Genomic DNA, 20,321 nt, shown 5'->3' with positions numbered 1-20,321 from the left:
TTTAATTAATTTTTTTAAATAAAATATTTTTTTTCTTTTTTTTCATTTTTTACATTGTTTTTCTCTAGTCATTTCTACAGTCCATCTAGCACTTTCCTTTCAGCCCCCTGGGGAAACCCCTGATCTAGAGTATGTTGTAACAGGCACCTAATGTGTTATATACCTTTAAGACGCCTCCGTGGTGTCATGTGTAGGAGGGTCTGTGTGGCGTTTGCGCAGGTGAAATAGAGAACTGCTCTGATAAGAAAGCATCCTGATTCTTTTATTCTCTTCATTTTGTAATTCTGCCAGAGTGTTTCTGTTGTATTTCTCTCCCCACTCTCTTCCATGTATGTGGACAGTGTGAGGTTCCTCTGAAGAAATGTATAAAGTCGTATGGGATTACCAACTCTATCGCCTATAAGCATTCTTTTTACTTTTATTTTTGTCATCTGGGCACTCCTAAAACACTCTGGTCAATGTAACAATGTGTTGCTGTATCAAAAGACATATTTTCAGTCTGCAGTCACAAAATTCTTGTACCAGTATATGCTGTACATACAGTTACACCATTTTATAGGCTGCAAATCTGTTGCATTTCTGACCTTTTTTACATGTTATAGATTGAAAACTTTGACCAAGTCTGTGTTCAGAATAGCATAGACCCTACTACTGCAACATGCAGCATGTGTATTGTGCATATTAAACAGGTAAAATGAAGTCATATGACTGTTACCTTGTTGAATATTTTTTGCTTGAAAAACAGAAGATATTGTTGCATATGGTTTCACTAATTTCACTATTTAAAAAAAAAGTAGTTGTGAGAATTTAGATAAAATTACCCATCGATCAACAGGCCAAACATATATAGTTTACACTGGAGAAATATGCAAATGTGCTTGTGAAAAAATGTGCTGCAAGTGGTCAAAAGTTCTCTCTTTGATGATGGGTTGTGGCTTTTTGGAATCTGCACATAGTTCTGAATGTTTTTGACAGACTATTTAGATGCTGCAGTGGTTTGAATCTGCTGATGAACAGCGTTTCTGTAAAGTCAAAAACATTGCATGCTGCATCCATGTGTTGTGAATGTGAGTGTTTAATAATCAACTGGTGGTTAATTACAAATGAAAAGTGATACAAAATCAGATGCTGATAAACAAGCAGATAAAACATAGCACATATGTTTTTACACCAAAATTAAAGCAAAGATATGCCATAGCCTTATTAGTTAATATACATATATAGTTATACCATTTACATAAAATAGTCTGTTTTATAGTCTACAAAGAATGTCCTTATTCAGTGAGCTGAACTTAAGTTACTAACTTTGAATATAGTCCAGTGGACTCTGTAGGACAGGAAGTGTTTTCAGAGGGTGATCTATTTCCTGCACTGACTCACTGCACATGTCATTTAAGGATGTTTTCACCTCTGTGGTTCTGTCATATGGTAAAGATTGAAGGCTTATGGCTTGTTTTAGTGGTGTAACAGGGCAACCACGTGTCACAATCACATGATCTGGCTCAGGAACCCTGGGAAACTGCCACAACTGTGTGTCCTCCTGCTGTCGGTGTGTCTTCATGTGGGCATTTCGACTTTTCACCTTCAAAAACACCCTATGAAAAGAAATATATCGTGAATCAGACCGCAACCACTGTGATTCATATCTGTATGAAGATGTTTCTGTTTTTGACTCAGGACGCAGCTTACTTTCCACACTCAGTGCAGGGAAAGACAATGGCTGAATCAGTATCTCCGCTGGTGGTGCTGTTGGAGGGAGAACTTCTCACAGACGCCGAACCCAAAGGCTGGGTCAGTGTGGACGCTCTGTGTTCGTTTGGAGAGCTACAGAGCAGCCGGAGATTGTTCTGGTTCCATGTTTCTCCGTTCGTCTCCTTGGAGAAAAATGGTAATAGTTTACCCAGAAACAGATGTTTACTTGTTCCAACCGCGTTTTTCTTTAGAACAGTATAAGTTTCCTTACATCAACAGTAATAAGTTGCAAAATGGAAAAATAAGCATGCTGCTCATGCACCATATTCCAAGTCTTCTGAAGTCACATAATAGCTTTGTCTGAGTAACACACTTAATTTTATTCTGTTTTAACTGTCAGTAAAATATTCTGGAATAAGACTCTTCAGAAGGAAAGATTATCTGTTGTATGGAGTACCTATATGGTGCTTTTATTGTACTTTTATAGTGTTTTCACAGTTTGACAGAAGTTATATGGAAAAGACCCATTGTGAAAAAGTGCACTTTAACATCCTTTTAAAACGCCTACTTATTACAGACAATATACTTTTAAAGAATGCGCCTCATTGTAAAATGTATGTAAAGTTTTTAGACACATAATTGCATATAATTTTCATTTTGTGCTCCACAGAACGGGTTTAGAACTACATAAAGGTGAGTAAATTATCAGCATGTAATTTCAGATTAAATAATATTCAAATCATCATATGAAGTGAGATCTGCTTTTTAGGTTATACTATATATAAAACACTAAATTACATTTTATATGATGCAACAGAGACGGAACATCATCAACATATTCTGCCAACACAACTGAATATAAACAGAATTTATACTAATCTCATAATGACAACAAGGGGATTATATATCATTGAACAAGATGTGGGGATAAATTCAGGTTGATTGCGACACTTTTTGCTATTAAAATGACTGGGAAAAAGTGTCCCAGAACCTGAATTCACTCTAAGTGTTTTCTAGGGTTGTTGCCAAAGTGTTCTGAGTGTTTTGAACATGTTTCTCTTTGGTTGCTAAGGTATTCTGACTAGTTGCTAGTAGGTATGCTAACGATAATAATTGAATCGATAAAACTTATCAATGGTCAATTAAGCAAGGTCATCATTTGAGTGTGTAGTTCTCTTTCGAGTCGGTCTCTCAGGAGTGGGGTATCCCACTCCTTCCCCGAATACTGAAGCCTGATTGCATCATGCCAGTAAAAAATTACTGGCCAATGGCGACTGAGAGCGTGAGCTATGGGTGGAGCTGTTTATTATATAGCTCAGTGCCGTTGCCTCAGAATATTCACATTCACAAAGCAAGCAACAAATTCTTCTTCCCGTTGATCTCATCTTTAAGAGGCTGTTGCTTTTCTCTTGCCTCTCCCCTTCTGTGTTCCGGCAGGAAGAAGTTGTCTATCAAGGAATGTCATGCGTGCAGTGGACCCATCAAGCTCCCCGACACACATGATGCATATGTTTTCTGCTTGGGCTGCACTGGATAGGCCTGACTTTTCTTTCTGTGAGGAAATGACTGTCAGGACCCTCCGTCCCTGAGTTTCCAAAGTCCTGAACTGTGCGCCGCCTGCCTCCTCACCTCCACCTCCCATCGCCGCCAAGCCGCAGAAGGAGAGGCCGTGAGCAGTAAGACCATCTGATGTTCGCACATTGATGCAGCTCCAGCGTGCACATTAATCAGGATCTCCCATGTCCTATTCTGAGACCAGCTTTCGCCCCTCTGATGATGCATGCGATCTGATCTCTTTTGGCACTGCAGGCAAGGACGAAGTCGATAACGTCATGTCCACTGCAGCCTCTGACTCGGGTGATTGGTCCTGTCAGGAGTCTGAGGCGCCTTCAGCTGCAGTGGATGAGTAGCTGTTGAGGATCTTTTCAGAGGCTGTTAAGAACCTGGCCCTCGACTGGTCAGCACCGGAGCAGCCAGCAAAGAACAGTATGGACGTGATTTCTGCAACAGGGCCGCCAAGACAGCACCCCCCTCAGAGACTTGCTTCATTTTTCCCCAAGGTCCATGGGGAAAACTGGCCGGGGGAACTCATCTCTCTTCTGTCAACAGAGCCAACCGATTGGAATATACTGAACTGCCACCCGTCGAGCATGAACTCCATGTTAGTGGAAGTCCACGCCATCACTTCCCTTGAAGCCAGGTGAAGAGGCTGCAGGCCTTAAGGCCCAGGTATACTTAATTTTCCGCGTTCCGCTCCATCTCCCACACAGTTGAGTGCTCGAACCTTCCAAAGTATATTCCACTAGATAGTGCGCACTATCTAGTGGATTTTAAGTGCTCAAGTCAGTTGCACATGTGCTGTTGTATGTGTACTGCTTGCGCAGTCTCAAAAATTGTGCTGCACGTGGACAGGGTGTGTGGACGTCCATGGACCCTCCTGATAACAAAAATTATGACATGCGGACTGTGCGCGGATACGAACAGCCAAAGTATACTTTGGGCTTTAGATGAGAGGGGTCCGAAGGCTTTCAGGAAGCTGCGATCGGCCACAGACCTGGCTCTCAGGGCAATGAAGACGACCTCCCAGGGCAATGGCACTGCAGGCAAGGGTCTAAGCCCTGTGCGTTCACTCACTCTCAGCGCAAGTGTTCCCCCGGCACTGGTGGTCTAACCAGTGCCGGGGGTCTAACCACTGGTGGTCTAACCATTAATATCACCCTTCTAAAAGAGAGCAGCACCCTGTTGCCAGGCAGCAAGCTGCCTCAGTCACATTTCAGGAAGCTGCAATTGGCCACTGGCCTGGCGCTCAGGGTGATGAAGAAGACCCAGGGCATTGGTTGCAGTGTGGGCAGCCTGGTGGCCCTTCAGCATTACTTATGGCTGACACTGATGGATATGAGTGACTCGGAAAAGGTGCTGTTTCTGGACAGGCCCATAAGCCCCCACAGCCTCTTTGGCAATGCTGTGGGCTATTTTTCTGAAAAGTTCCTGAAAGCCCAGAAGCAGCCCAAGGTGCTGAGCCATGTCCTGCCCAAATGGGCTGCAGCCCCTTTGAAGTGCCCTAGATCTTCCTCCGCTCTGCGTCCATTTCGGTGTCAGGACAGATCCCCGCTGCATCTTCCTTGGGCTCGAGGAAGGACCCGGAACCGGCTGTGAGGCCCAAATCAAGGCACTTCAAGTACCCCAAGAAGCAGGGTCCCTGTCCCGGTAAGCCCGCGCCTGAACCCAGCCTCGTTCCTGTTTGGAGTGATACGAGGAGGAAACCAACGTTTGACACAGATGACAAGCCACAGAGCAAGAAGGTTCATCTTGCTGTGTTGCACCCATCTTTTCCCTTGCAGAACAGATAATCATTCTCTCCTGGCGAAAGAGGCGATAGAGGTAGTGCAGCCAGAGCACAGAGAAAGTGGTCTGTACAGCCACTATTTTCCAGTTCCCAAAAAGGACGGTGGTCTCCACCCCTTTTTGAATCTGAGACCACTGAATTGCTCTAGCAAAGCGCTCATTCAAAATGATCACTGAAGCAGATCCTTGTGCATATCCAGCCTGGGGAGTTGTTCGTGTCTGTGGATTTAAAAGACGCTTATTTCAATATTCAGCTAGCCCCTCATCACTGGCACTTTCTGAGATTCGCGTTCGAAGGCACTGCGTATCAGTTCAAAGTCCTCCCCTTCGGGCTAGCTTTGGCTTTGAGGGCATTTACAAAGTGTGTGAATGCAGCTCTATTTCCTCTCAAGTAGAGTAGATTGTGCATACTAAAATATTTTGGATTATAGGCTTATCATAGCTTAATTTTAAGATGTGCTAGAAAGCCACAAACATCAGCTTCTAGATCACTTGCAGTGCCTAGGGCAGTCTATCCACATGCAGAAGAGCATGCTCCATCATGTAAGGAATGGAGCATGCTCTTCTGCATGTTGATAGACTGAGAACCTAAATTTGTGTTTGATGCGAGTGCACCTGTCACAAGAGCGCGTGCCTTCTTTGCTCAGTGCTCTCGCAGCATTCAGACCAGGAAAATTGGTTTCTCTGAAGTGCTTTCAGAGGTTGCTGGGACCGATGGCGGTGGCAGCAGCAGCAATTGTGTGCCAGCTTGTACTCCTGCATATGAGACCTCTTCAGCTCTGGTTGAAAGTCTGTGTGCCATGCACTGCCTGGCGAAAGTGGACAAATGCGCGTCTTGGTGACTCGCGGCTGTATGAGCAGGCTAACCACTTTGTTCAACAGGACCATGTACAAGCAAGGGGTTTCAATGGGCAGAGTGGTCAGGAGGATAATTGTGACAACAGACAATTGTGCTTCACTGGTGGGCTGGGAAGCCCTCTTACCAGGCCTGCTTACTGCAGTTGGAGGAGTGCACAGTCACAGTGGCACATAAAGTGCTTAGAGCTGAAGGCAGTATCTGTAGCTTTGCAGCATCTTCCTTTTCGTGAGGAACTGTCATGTTCTTATTCCAACGGTCAACATGACTGTGGTGTCTTACATCAATCACCAAGGGGGTATTGTAGAACCTGCATGTCTGGCAGGTCAGTGTGAGGGGCAGATGTTGAACGTGCCGCAAGGCGTGCTAGATACTAACGCAGAAGTGAGAGACCATTCTTACCCCTCGACCAGGCACTTTTTTGTTTCTACAGGACTGTTTGGATAACGGCTGCACACCATCCACTTTAAAGGTGTGTGTGGCTGCTATTTCTGCTTTCCATCTGCCTATTGATTGCTCAGTGAGGAAGCAAAATTTGCAGACTTATGTGGACAGGTCTAAGCAATTTAGGCTGTCCGAGCAGCTGTTTGTCTCTTTCGGAGATCGTGATAAAGGGCTGCTGGTTTTGAAACAACATTTGTCTCAATAGAGGCAATAGCATTGGTGTATGCTTCTAAGAATGATATCCGTCCTTTTGGAGTTCAGACTCATTCTACTGGGAGTGTGGATTCTTCATGGGCTTGGGCTAAAGGAATGTCGATTCAGGACATTTGTCTGGTGGCAAGTTGGTCTTCTCGGAACATTTTTGGTAGATTTTTACAACCTCGAGATTCCCTCTTTTGCACAGCATGTTTTGTCTGTGCAGTGAGGTGGCATCTGATTTGCTATTGGTTTTCTGCGACAAACCTGGCCATGCCCCTTGAGAGCGAGGTGGGTTTGACTAGTTCCGGTACTCAGCTATGTTCTGTGTTGGAGCTTTTACTCTTTTATTAGTGGAAATGCTCAAGTTGTTCTCGATCATGGTACGTTGGCTGTTCCTTTTGCCAATATTTATAGCGACGGTTCCCTTCGCTTATCTTCTGTTAACTTAAACAAATATGCTTGTTGTATTCTGCTAGTTGAGACATTTTCAACGATATGTGACATAAGTCTGTTATGTAGACTACTATGGCTTTACAGATCACATTTTCAAGTGAAGCAGTTTTTTTACTCTTTGAAAATAGAGCACTTCTAATATATCAGCAAATTAAAAAGTGATGGTCATATTCACTATATTCACTGTAAAGCCAAGCTTTTAAGCTTTAAAGCAACACCTATTTGGTGGTGGTTAAGCAAATGGTTAAGTAACATGATAACTTGGTGCCCTGCTTTGGATTTAAAATATTAAGATAACAATTATTTGACTACTTGATCGTTAATTTTAAACAATGATCAATTATAGGAATTTATGTAAATTGACATCCCTAGTTGCTAGGTGATTGCTACAAAATAACACAACTTAGATTAATGCACAGGACATATGGATGAGTGAGTACATGAGATGTGACAGAATGCAGAGGCAGAATACAGCATGTTTTAGAGAAAGGTGTGAGCGTACTAGTAAATGACAGGAAGTGGAGAAAGCACCAGGTTTCAGTATGTACACAGATACTCACAGAGTTTGACACTTCACAGACAAACACTGCGCTGGAGTTTTTAGAGTCCCTAGTTTTGCTGTTGGATTCTTTGTTCGGTTCTGCAGTGTTGTTTATTGCCCAGTCTCCCTAATGAAATATATAGGCTATGCATTAAAAATATTTATCACTATAGATCATTTCCTTATATAAATCAACAGTCAGTTTGTTGTAAACAAATGACTAGTAGGATTTCACATTTAAGTCTTTTAACACTGAATGAATGTAATTTGTGACTACAGAAAGAATGGGGGGGGGGGGGGGGGGGGGCAGTGACATTCAGAGGACTATTACTAGTAAACCACATTGTAACTCACCCGCTGGTCTTGAACAGGAGTAGCCAGAGCTGTATTGATTCTCGTACCCAGACGCAAACGTTTTTTCCATGTGTAATAGTACTCGACACACTGAGACACTGACTTTGTCTTGACCTAAATAAATACAATTATTTATTATTTATAAGTATTTACAGTAAACAAAAGATTAATATTTATTTGCATGACTGCAACTACCATTTTCTGGACAAGATAGAAGTCTTTGTGATGAATTAAAAGTGCTTTGTTCAACTGCCGTTTCTCCTGAAGTGTCCACTTGTCTGATCCTAGTCGATAATAAGAGAAGAAATACTGTATTGTGGTGCATTTAGTATTTTCTGTCCCTTTACTGAAATTTATAATATTACTATACCGCCTCAGGAAAGAATTCTTGCATATGAGGATAGCACAGTAAAAAGAAAGACAAAATTAAAGTCCTTTTTTATTTCTGGTTACAAAATCTTTTGATCAGTCACACACCTGCGTAATGGTAGTCTGTTTTTCGGGGGCTGGATGTGTTTAGCGTTGGCAGGAGAAGCTTTTCAAGGGTATTCTGGAACATAATATTTATTTTAAGGCTTTTTAGACAACATTTAGTGTCAGGAAGCAATAATAGGAAAAATACTAACCATAATATCTCCTCTGCACTCAAAAAGACAGTGAAGGACATATTCTGTGTTTGCTCCGCCGCCTGGTAGTACACTAGAGCAAGCCATTTTCAGAAGATTGTCCACTAAAAAGGGGGAGGGGGGGGGGGGGGGAATCAATGGTAGTCAGATTTTTTTTATTTATTTTTTTATTACTGTGGAAAAAAAAAAAAAAATTAAAATGGATATTTCAAACCCTAAAAATTGTGTGCACATCATATTAATCTATTAGTTTTTATTGTGTAGGTTTTTTTTTTTTTTTTTTTTTTTTTAAAGTTAACTTTTACTTGGTGGTAAATGATTTTATGTTTTGCTTTCCATTGTTCATAAGAATACCCACTCTACATTGTAAAATCACTGTAAATGCTGCACTTAACTGCTTAAGCACAAAAGTAAAATAAATATAAGTTTTTAGTTACCTTTTTGCTGGTTATCAGGGGTATCCAGGTCTTTGGTGGGTGACCACAGAAGAACGGCATTATGGGTATCTTCTTCTGTGAGGGGTTTACTCTTAATGTCTGGGATCTTTGCTTGAAATTCCTTACCAACATTAATGTGACTATAGAGAACACGTAAGAACTGATTATTAAGTTATTTAAATCTGACATTATTTAAATGTAATAAAGCAAGCAGATGACAGTAAAATGATTTGCAGTAACACATTGGTGCAGCTAATGTTTTTGACCTTAAACCACTTTAATGATTATGATACCTGAAGTCATGCGACTTGTTGAGAAGAAGTGATATTACTTTTCTAAGTGAATGAACTTGGAAAACCTTAAAGAACGGCATACCACTGAGACTTGAGGATGAACTCCTTTGAGTTGGTCCAGTAAACAACTACATAGCAAAACCATAGCAATCGTATAGCAATGCCCTGGCAATCACCCACAACACCAAGCATCATGGCAGCAGCAGCTTTTCACAGGTAACACTCACATTTTATTCAGAAAATGTAAAACATTCAGTTTGTTGCCACTAGTGGCATTGAATTTATACCTATATCTTTTCATAAAAACAGATCAAATACTTACGGAGTTACATTAATCGCCTTTTCCCTTGAAGTCTCACCACATTCACCTGTTAGTTATAGATAAAGATGGATAATGCATATTATAATGAGTAAAATACAGCTACTGTAACAAGCATTCACCATGCATCTAAAATAAAGGCCCGTTCACACCATGGATGATAACTATACCGAAAGCAGGATATATTCTAATATTTTGACTGCCAATATTTGTATCATTCATCACCTGGAAATAATAGTTCTGAAAATGATTCCAATGACATCGTTCCTCTGTGCTGTTTTCGTTAGCTGAGGTGTGGACTCTACTATTCTTTTACATTTAAAATGATTTTTAGAACTATATCGTTTTTGTTATAGTTTTGTTATAGAACTCTTTAATCTTATTGTCATAAAATCTAGAGATATATTAACCTTAAATTAATTTCTCTACATAGTGACACTAACCAGCCTCGTCTGCAGCAGACCCAACCCCGCTGCTCTTGCCTCTTCCATTGACAGCACTGAAGAGGCCCGAGCCCGGGCGTACAGGGCTGAGCATGGGTGGAGGGGTGTACGGCACGTCATCCCCCATGCTGCTCGGTGTCCTCAGCTGACTGCGGAAGAGCACAGCGCCTCTGGACTCCTGACCGGCACTGGGTGGAGGAATCATCAATGGGACCAGACAGTGGCGGTATCTCTTTTTTACCTGCTTTGGTGCACATTCTTCATCTGAGACGGATGTCTTTATCTAGAATGCGTAATGTGGAGTGTGAGGTTAAAATCTGATCAGAGATCACATTATTCAATTAAGTAACACAAACAATGTTTTTTATAATTTCAGAATTATCAAATTAAGTATATATAAGTATAATATAAATTAAGTATATATATTTTTGTCATATATAATTTTGTCATATCTCTGAATTATAAGATAGTACTATATAGCTAGTAAACTGTTAGCAAACAATAGCACACATTGCCAACATAATTGTTCCACGGAAAGCATACTGGGAACTACACTTTCAGTTATCAAAAATTATTTTTAAGTACTTGATTGGTTTACAATTGCCCAACACAATTTATTCTAGTAGATTGCACTTTTTAGAGAATTGCATTCACTGAAAGCACAGAATTCAAGTTTAGAAGAGAAACACAATTTTGTGTAGATCACAAATTATATGATTGAGTAAACTGGACAGTCTGTGATTTCCCATTTTTTCAGTGTTGAATTGGATGTAGGGGCAGTTTACATTTTTTTTTTTTTTTTTTTTTTATTTACAGTTTTTTTTTTTTTTTTTTATGCAGTATTTATTAATAAACGATTTATCATTATTATTTTAAAATGTATGTGCCATTGTAATCTTTAATCAAAAAGCAACCTGTCACTCATATGAGATCACAGCAAACAACAAGTCAAACATCCGATCAATTACTGGCTGACAAAATTAAGTCCTACCCTTCATTTTTTTCTTGTTTTGAAAAGCCGTTTCACTCAAATATACAGTACGTCACAATAGAGAAGAAAGGAGACTCAGTTTCATGCTGACTTTAAATAGTCAACCCGATCTTACATGAAAACATAACTATTTTACAAGCTGGTGATTTTGGATGAATTTGTATGATTTTTTTTTTTTTAAAGTAAGCATAAAGGTCCAGCACTAAACATAAGTCAGTGGGGTATAAGCCGATTGTTCAAAAATGAAAAAAATGAGATTGCAAATTCATACAGTTTAGCCTGCAAATTATAAATGCGTATATTGTCAACAATGTGTAAATTGTAAATTGTCAACAATGTGTCAACTTGAAGCTACTGTAACAGACTAACAGCCACAAAAATCCAATTTAGATTTTCATGTAGTTTTTGAGGATTTGTGAGAACAACTGAATATTTGAAGTATAAATCAAGTTTTTTTCATAGGTTTTACATTTAGAAATCAATTTTGAGCATCGTCAGTCTGAAGTGATGTTCAAGATCTCACTGTTAAAGTGTTTAATTTTTTAAACAGTGGCTAAAAATAAATGTATTAATGGCAGAAACTCACACAGGAAGGGTGGCTTCGTACAGACGGGAGGGGTGACTGTGCAACAGGCTTAATTAAACTACTTTGTTCATCATTTTTCTGGTGGCACAGAAGGTTGAGCATAAGTTTTGTTGGGGTCTGGTAATCCTTGACAGGTACTGACACAGGTAAGATGATGGGGTTGCTTTGAGCAACCTCAGTAGACAGATGAATGTGCCCGTCTCTCTGTTAAAAGAAAGAATGGTGTTTCATGCAAAACTCAAGTCTTTTACACAAACAAGCCCACTGATATTCAAAATGAGTATGGTTCGTACCATTTTGAGAGATGTGGGGTGTGTCCGCAGTCCTCCATGTGAGCGCATGTGGCCATTCAGTGCTGGAAGACTTTTGAACTCCCTCTGACATACAGTGCATCTCATCTTTGCATGAGATCCCTCCTCTCTCAACAACCCTGGTTCTGCTCTACAGAAATCCAAATCCACATACTATATTATATTTGAGTTTCTTTCCTTGCCACAGTTCCCTCTTGATTGCACACTTGGGGCTAAAGATATTATGTACTATGTACAATATGTTGTAAGCATTATGCCATGACTACTTTCAATGAACTCTTCAGTTAAAGGGTTAGTTCACCCAAAAATGAAAATAATGTCATTTATTACTCACCCTTATGCCGTTCCACACCCGTAAGACCTTCGTTAATCTTCGGAACACAAATTAAGATATTTTTGTTGAAATCTGATGGCTCAGTGAGGCCTGCATAGCCAGCAATGACATTTCCTCTCTCAAGATCCATTAATGTACTAAAAACATATTTAAATCAGTTCACGTGAGTGCAGTGGTTTAATATTAATATTATAAAGCGCCGAAAATATTTTTGGTGCGCCAAAAAAACAAAATAACTACTTAGTGATGGCCGATTTCAAAACGCTGCTTCATGAAGCTTCGGAGCGTTATGAATCAGCGTGTCAAACCGCTGATTCGACACACTGATTCATAACGCTCCGAAGCTTCCTGAAGTGTTTTGATGTCGGCCATCACTATATAAGTCATTATTTTGTTTTTTTGGCGCACCAAAAATATTCTCGTCGCTTTATAGTATTATTATTTAACCACTGTACTCACATGAACTGATTTAAATACGTTTTTAGTACATTAATGGATCTTGAGAGAGGAAATGTCATTGCTGTCTATGCAGGCCTCACTGAGCCATCGGATTTCAACAAAAATATCTTAATTTGCATTCCGAAGATGAACGAAGGTCTCACGGATGTGGAACGACATGAGGGTGAGTAATAAATGACATTATTTTCATTTTTGGGTGAACTAACCCTTTAAACTGCTTTGGGGTGGGTGATATGATAAACTTTTAATCTTGTCATTTATATGCATCACTTAACCGTGTCAGTGATACACATCACCAAACAACAATTAGGCTTAACGTGATACACTCACGTTATGCGGTATATACTATAGCAAATCTTCACTGCTTGATTGTTTGTAATATTACAAAAGGTAAACCATATTATCATCCAGCTCTAATTTGCTAAATATAAACATGAGTAATAAAGATATTAAGATATGTTAAGCATTAACATCATAATTTTCTGTAAAGCTTCAAAACAATGTGTATTGTGAAAAGCACTATACAAATAAATTTGACTTGCCTAAATAGATAAGTAGGGTTAAGGTTAGAGTTAAAGTCAAACCTGAAATGAGGTGAAACAGCTTCATCTTGAATATCTGGTGAAGATGCCTGCAAGACATTTTTGAGAAACCTTTAACTTAAATAAAAATGAGTTGCTAATGAGGTAATAAAAAAAAAAAAAATGCAGTACCTGTGACCACTGAGGTGCATGTGTGGTGAGATGATGAAATATAGTTGTCTGTGGAAAAGCTTTACAGACTCCTGAATTCTTGCTCTGATAAAGAGGACTGCAAAGATCTTCACTTCTATGAGGGAAGTTGAAACCAGATTGATCTTCTTTGGGACTTGAAAACACGGGTGTGTTGGGTGCGGAGTGATCACTAAACATGTTGTTTTGCTTTGCAGGGATTGATTGATCTTGAGACTGAAGGGAGAGGTAAGGATTGCCAGGTTGGGAAAGTGAACGAAGATGCTGTTGGTCCTGGTAATGGAAGATCTGCTGCTCTGGGACTTTAAAGTCTTGACGGTGATCGTAGTTTGGTGATTGGGCAGGTTCATGGCTCTCTAGAGAGTCATTATGAGTTTTATGTGCAAATATCCCTCTTTGTTGTTGATTCAAGGCCATTGGATATGGCACTGGGTGGCTTTGATAACCATGCTGATGATGCCAAGGGCTCTGTGGCTTATGGAGACTCCTGTTTACCTGCTCCATGTTGTTCACTTTCTGTTTGTGTGGCTGGTATCCATAGTGAAACTGCTGGTGGTTTTGGTAAAGGCCGTGCAGTGAATGTTGGCTCTCTGACAGATGGAAGCCGGACTGTTCACATATCGCTTGCGTTTGGCCTTGAATGACCATTGAGTTAAAAATTGGAGACTCCAAGGATTGCCTGTCTGATCCTTCTGGGAGACTTTGAGGTAAGTGCAAACCCCCTGAAATTTGGTTTTCTGAGTGCTTATCTTCTGTTCTGTTGCTATCACCAAAGAGATGGTGAATATTTTTTGTAGGGAAGGCCTGCGAGAACGAGTCCAACCTTTGAGGATGAGAAGCACTGCCGTTGTCTTTGCAGGTCAGCGATGAGTTGTTTTGAGATGTGATGTTAAACGGGTAGATTCGATTATTCTCAGATAGTTCTTCATGAGAAGAAGATCCCCATGATGACCTTCCGAACTGATTATATTCCCAGTTCCCGGCACTGTTTGGCATGTCAAGCATTGGAGAAAGTTCATGTCCTGGAGTGCCAGGAGATGTTAGTTGCTCATGGTTGAGTCGCGGAGACATTGGAGATGATTGGATCAAGCTTACGTTAGGTACACCATAGTGAGTTACACCCAATGTATTTGGGCTATGCTGGTACAAATAGGTTCCGTTGGTGTGGTTGGTGAACTGATTCGTCTCGTACAGGTTTTCTGTCATCTTTATACAGATCAAAGTGCCACTTCCGTACTGTTAAACTAATGGTTTGAGGGGTTGTGATTACATGTTGGTTTGAATGTCACCATGAAACGTTTCCATCATTGGTTTTTCTGTCAGCTGTAAAACAAGACATAGCAAGTTTTTTGATAAATCATGTCGCAATGAGCAAATTATCAAAAATGAATTATTGTTATTTTCACATTCTCTATTTAAAAAACCTTCAAAATTATGTATGATTTGTTGGAATCCAACAAAAAAATGACTGAGCTACACCTGTTTGAAGTCGATAGTCAGCAAAGTCAATTTTAAGAAAAATCGAGTTAAAGTTTTCTGAAGGTTCCAAAACAAAATCATCTAGCAACCAAACCTTAAAATCCATGGTAATACCACCAAATTTGGCACAAACCAAGTCAAAACCCATATCTATAGGAAGAAATATATATTCAACTTTTTTTTTCCATAATTCCACAATTGTTTGATTAACATTAATGAAACAGAGCCTATTTATTAAGACCTACTGTATCACACAGATCTAATATAATATTACACATCAGATGTTTTTCCCCAACAGTTAACCAAACGTTCACTTAAGACATAACAGATAATGTTTGCGTGAATACTCGCCAAGACAGATTTTTAAATTCTTTGTATATGTGTATATCGGGATTTGTGCGCGTGCTTCAGATCTGTCAGTCAGCATGAGTAAGATCATTTTGTTTACATCAGTATGAGTTTGAAAATCAAATTTCATTGAATCAGACTCATGCCATCGAGAATTCGCTATGAAGATTCACAAAGTTGTAATGCTGCGCTTTACAACAATACCAAACTTGTGCTGAGGGGAAGCACGAGTGGTGAAGCGAGCAGAGAAAAACTGCATTTTTCATGGACAAAACAAAGGTACTCCTCTCAGAAAACGTACAAATAAAGATACTTTGATGTTTAATTGCTATTTGAAGTATTGGTTTCGCTAGACGAGGGCTTAATGAACTCATTTTTATGAAAACTTCAAATTCCACCAAAACTGACATTCATTTGTTTTGCCTATAGCTTGAAATTAGCCCTTGTGCATTCCTACTCATTTTGAGATCACGGGTCACATTTTCGTCTTGTAGAAAAGACCTGCACCAGTTAATTGTGCACAAAGACCAGAAACCTGTTTTAAGATGTACACTATTGATCAAAAGTTTGGGGTTAGTACTATTTGTTTTTTAATTTAGCATTAAATTAATCAAAAGTAACAAATACATTTATAATGTTTCTAGATTTCCATTTCAAATAAATCCTGTTCTTTTGAAATTTTTATTCATCAAAGAATCTTGGGAAAAAAAGATTTCCATGGTTTCCACTATAATATGAAGCAGTACAACTGTTTTCAACATTGATAATAATAATCAGATATGTTTCTTGAGCAGCAAATCAGCATATTAGAATGATTTCTGAAGGATCATGTGACACTGAAGACTGGAGTAATGATGAAAATTCAGCTTTGCATCACATGAATAAATTAAATTTTAAAATATATTAAAATAGAAAACAGTTTTTTTTTTTTTTTTTTTTTTTGTAGTTTTGTTCAAATAAATGCAGCCTTAGCATAAGAGACTTTTTTAAAAAACATTTAAATAACTTTACCGACCTCAAACTTTACGTTAGTGCATATTTCGATGTTGATGTTGACTTTAATATAAATTGTTCACAGTTTATTTAAATTTTATTTTTTCCAAACACATGTTAAAGGCTAGATCGTGTCTGAGATTAATTTGTTCATTTTTCATACAGACAGGAATCTGTCTTTAGCAAACTAATAATATCTTATTTTTCCGCCCACAGCAGATACAGTAAATTCACACCATGACTCAGTCTGAGGCTTCCTCTCGCATCTAGAATATGAAGTATAGACACCATCTTATCACTTCCTGTCACATGGTCTTTTTAGAACATAGGACGACAGTTTGATCTCTATCTAAGAGCTCTTTGAAAGATGCTGCTGTCCTAAAAATATTATTTTTGGTGTACAAACAATTTCACATAAATGCAATGAATAGCAAAACTGGCTTAAGAATATACTTACTAAAGCTTGTTTTCTACCCCTAAAGTATAACCAATCTGAGGTTTGTCTTACAAAACAATGTGTGCAAATGTACAGAACAACAAATGCATGTTCTTTTACTCCTGTGGTTTGAGAAAGACCAAGTGTTGATTGTGTTGTTTGAAGAAAGTGTGCAAACAGATCATTCGTTCACCTCTCTGAATCAGATTAACACAGCATCAGAGTGTCAAAGGCTCAAGTGAGCACTGTGGTTTCGAAAGTTTCCATCTTCACTTTAGTCTGAGTGCGTGAAGCCGTCAGACTCTGACCAGTCAGTGGAACAAGGCGACTGTTAGACCTTTTGAAATAGATAAAAGTACCAATGTGTGCATACAGACAAACACCATTGATCTGTACTGTCTCGAAAAAAGACAACACTGAGGCACAACATCAACTCAACCCTCATTTATTTAAAAAAAATGAGAGACCTAAAAACTAAACAGCCTTTATCGATGGCTAATTTTTTTCTGTCTGCCCCCTTTTTTTCATGGTGTGACATATTCAGGTTCATTGCATGACGGTGTCCCTTATTAACAGCTTTTGGAATTCAGTAGTTGTGCATCACACAATTACTGAGGTATAATAGTAATATCAACAAGTATAAAATTAGACTTTACTTTTAATGGAATTTTTTGGGTGGAATTAAATTACTATCGTAGTTGAAAAGTGACAATTGTTATAAGTTTCCAAGCATGAAATGAATGGGTCACTTTTCAGTTTTATCCTGACATCTTGCATTATTATTTATAGAATCAAATACTTATGAATTGAACACCATCATATTTAAATACTTTGTGTGTGTTTGCATAAAATTAAAATCGTGTGTGCCCCAAGTAAATGAGATGACAAAATAATATCTATTTTTGACTGTTCTTTGTTCATCTTAACATTAGTTGAGTAACTTGTTGAGTTGCGTCTCAACCGTCACATCTCAAGTTTCATTTACAAGCTCAACTTTATCTATTCTTGAGGTAAACCCAGCTCACCTAGTGCTCACAACAGTACAGGCGACTATTAAAACCCTCTATGCTTGATGTGTTTTTTAATTATAACCATTTTTAGAAATATATGTTAGACTGTGCAATCGTTGAGCTCTTTTAACCATATCTGTGCATATAACGCAATCAAAGTTTACAACACCGATCCGCAACCCCACTGATGTCAACATATGCAAGTATTACGAAGACATTATGCACTGACTGTATTACTGATCTGTTCATTGACTGTAAACAGAATGTCACAATTAAAATCAAACACTTTTTTATTCATTTTATCAGTATTTAAAATTGTCTTGGGCAGTTTAGCAACTTTAGAAGATGCACATGCTGCATGTATTTCTGTAATTAAAAAATGATAATGCTTACCTCACTTGTTTCTTTATGTCCGTAATGCACTTTGTTAGTGCATCAAAATGACCCATCAGGATGTACTGAATACCATAAGATGCACAATCATATCATAACAAACAGACAAAATCGGCACAGCGCTTAAAAAAATAATAACTCAAAAGCACTTCTAAAAAAAGGGGAAGTAAGTTCAGTTCATACTGCTGACTAAGGAATTGTGCTTGTGTCCTCTTATAGCTGCAGCAAATGTCTAAAGGCCTAAGAGAGGGTTCAAGGAAGTTCAGGAAATGTCATCTTTCTCTTTAAGCTGAGTGACTTCCGGGGTATAACCACAAGCTATTTTCTCAACCTGCTATTATTTGTCTCATTGCTTCATCTGTAAAATGGAGGAGGATAAAAAGTTGTCTTTCCAATGGTAAATGGTGCATATAAAGCCACATTAGAATTAGTACTGTCAGAATCAGAATCAGAAGTCCATAATGGCAGTATTATTATACATGGTGTCCTGCAATGTGCATCTTTCAATCTAATCAAATGTAAATGTTGACAATGTAAATTATGTTTGCATTATTCTTGTTTTACCACGCATTGTCAGCTTAGCCGCAATTCTTCTTTCACACATTGAGAAAGGTCAGTGTTTCTGTGAATGTGCGCTGTGGTGAACGCATACTGGCAGAGATTTGCTGAGTAGTGAGTAACGGTAAGATATGAACTGATAGTCCCCTTTAATTAAGAATTATGTGTGCTTTCAATATGAATAAATCATGCATGTATAAGTCAATATGAATTTTACATTTCTGTTTTCTTATGTTGATGCTTGCTTGTAGGCCTGTTGATGTCCAGTGAATAGAGACTTGTGGCACTGACTTACTAATCTTCATATCAAATTAGTAAGAATATGCAATGCATATGATTATAAAATCTGTACATAAATACCCATCACATCGCAAAAGTGAGTTTTAGTGATATGTTATAGGAATGTCTTATTTACATAAGGATGAGAGCCTTTTGTGTTATTTCACTGTTGATTAAACAGACACTGACTGCGTTTGCATATTTGAGAATATTCCAATATTAATGAGAATTAGGTCATATTATGCCTATGTAACCATCATGTAAATGCATCAACCCTATTACTATAATGAGCAAATGATGTGCATGCAAACATGGTCACTGATCAGATCACAGTTAGCTATAAGTGTAATTAGTTCTCGGCTGTTTTCTGTCTTGTCATGTCCTCCAATGTTTTTGATTATATTTTCATTTAAAATTAATTAATCGTGCAAACTTTATAAACATTTTTCCTAAGATTTCACAACTTATGCCTCATTTAATTTAAAAAAAAAAAACAAAAAAACAAAAAACAAAACTGACTTCAGCTTTAAGAAACGAAACATTTGTACTTAGTTCTGCAAAGGGGTTTTCATCATCATTTTATCTGATCATAATGTTGCACCTGTTAACTGAAACCATCTCTTTCCATCTGCAGTTAAATAGTTATACAAACTGAGGCAGTTTAGTGCAAATTAGAAGTTTAAATGTAGGAAGTAAACTATTAATAGTAAACTAATGGAAGCAATAGATTATTTTTAGAATTGCATTTTAGACAGCATATTCTGAGCCAAAAGGACATTTATATCAATATATTTTCATTCAGTGTATATTGTCATAATCTGCCTCCATTTTTGAGCATCATTAAATATAATGTTTGAGGTTTACAAAAACTGCTGTAAAACAAAAAGAACTTACCTTTTTAGAAAGTGGAAGGAGGCATTATGAAACTCTGAATAGTGTTCATTTGTCATCTTTCAGCTGAAGGATCCAGTGGTCACATGACACAGTTAGACACACACTGCCATGAGCTCCAAGAACTTTTTTTGTTTCTAAATAGCAGTTCAGTTTTCAAGATCTAAAATCCATCATATGTAAAGCTGTAATTCGGTGAACAGATCTGCAGTGAACATCAGTGGTGCCCTCTGCTGTAAAACACACTTCCGCTTTAACATCCTCTAAACACACTTTCACTATGACACAATATGACACACACACCAAACTTTAACATAAAAGTTTTTACATGTATGTATGTATGTATGTATGTATTGTTTGTTTATTTGTTTGTTTGATAATTTTATTTCCCTTTCTCAGCAAAATTATAATAATAATAATTTATTCCATATTATTATTATTAGGGGCCAAGCACCGAAGGTGCGTAGGCACCTATTGTATCCGTTGGCGTTCTTTTTTTTTTTTTTTTTTTTAACTATTAT

The 20,321-nt window shown here is 38.3% G+C and overlaps 1 protein-coding gene across 3 annotated transcripts; it reads right to left on the bottom strand.

The window, feature by feature from the left end:
* Nucleotides 1-1,057: 1,057 nt before the first annotated feature.
* Nucleotides 1,058-20,048, bottom strand: LOC127498473 (transcriptional-regulating factor 1). 3 transcript variants are annotated; one of them, XM_051867824.1, is made up of 15 exons: nt 19,804-20,048; nt 13,396-14,736; nt 13,267-13,313; nt 11,872-12,019; nt 11,579-11,782; nt 10,002-10,284; nt 9,562-9,607; nt 8,947-9,086; nt 8,510-8,613; nt 8,361-8,433; nt 8,079-8,167; nt 7,884-7,997; nt 7,549-7,656; nt 1,690-1,874; nt 1,058-1,595 (listed from the first exon to the last, which is right to left on the bottom strand). In XM_051867824.1, the coding sequence occupies exons 2-15, from the start codon at nt 14,617-14,619 to the stop codon at nt 1,301-1,303; spliced, it is 3,060 nt and encodes a 1,019-aa protein (XP_051723784.1). In that variant the 5' UTR covers nt 14,620-14,736; nt 19,804-20,048; the 3' UTR covers nt 1,058-1,300. The 3 variants fall into 3 exon arrangements, with proteins under 3 accessions (XP_051723784.1, XP_051723785.1, XP_051723787.1); XM_051867825.1 differs by lacking the exon at nt 19,804-20,048 and adding an exon at nt 18,073-18,646; XM_051867827.1 differs by lacking the exons at nt 9,562-9,607; nt 10,002-10,284; nt 11,579-11,782; ... (2 more) ...; nt 13,396-14,736; nt 19,804-20,048 and having other exon boundaries at nt 8,947-9,540.
* Nucleotides 20,049-20,321: the final 273 nt, after the last annotated feature.

Source organism: Ctenopharyngodon idella, chromosome 17 (genome assembly GCF_019924925.1).
Source record: "Ctenopharyngodon idella isolate HZGC_01 chromosome 17, HZGC01, whole genome shotgun sequence".
NCBI lineage: Eukaryota > Metazoa > Chordata > Actinopteri > Cypriniformes > Xenocyprididae > Ctenopharyngodon > Ctenopharyngodon idella.
This window is presented reverse-complemented; position numbering and strand designations above follow the sequence as displayed.

Coding starts and splice junctions, on each gene's coding strand:
- LOC127498473 (XM_051867824.1), bottom strand. CDS start 14,619: ATGACAGAAAACCTGTACGAGACGAATCAGTTCACCAACCACACCAAC. Junction 13,314..13,395: donor ATGCACCTCAGTGGTCACAG/GTACTGCATTTT, acceptor AATGTCTTGCAG/GCATCTTCACCAGATATTCA. Junction 1,596..1,689: donor CCCTGCACTGAGTGTGGAAA/GTAAGCTGCGTC, acceptor TTCTTTTCATAG/GGTGTTTTTGAAGGTGAAAA.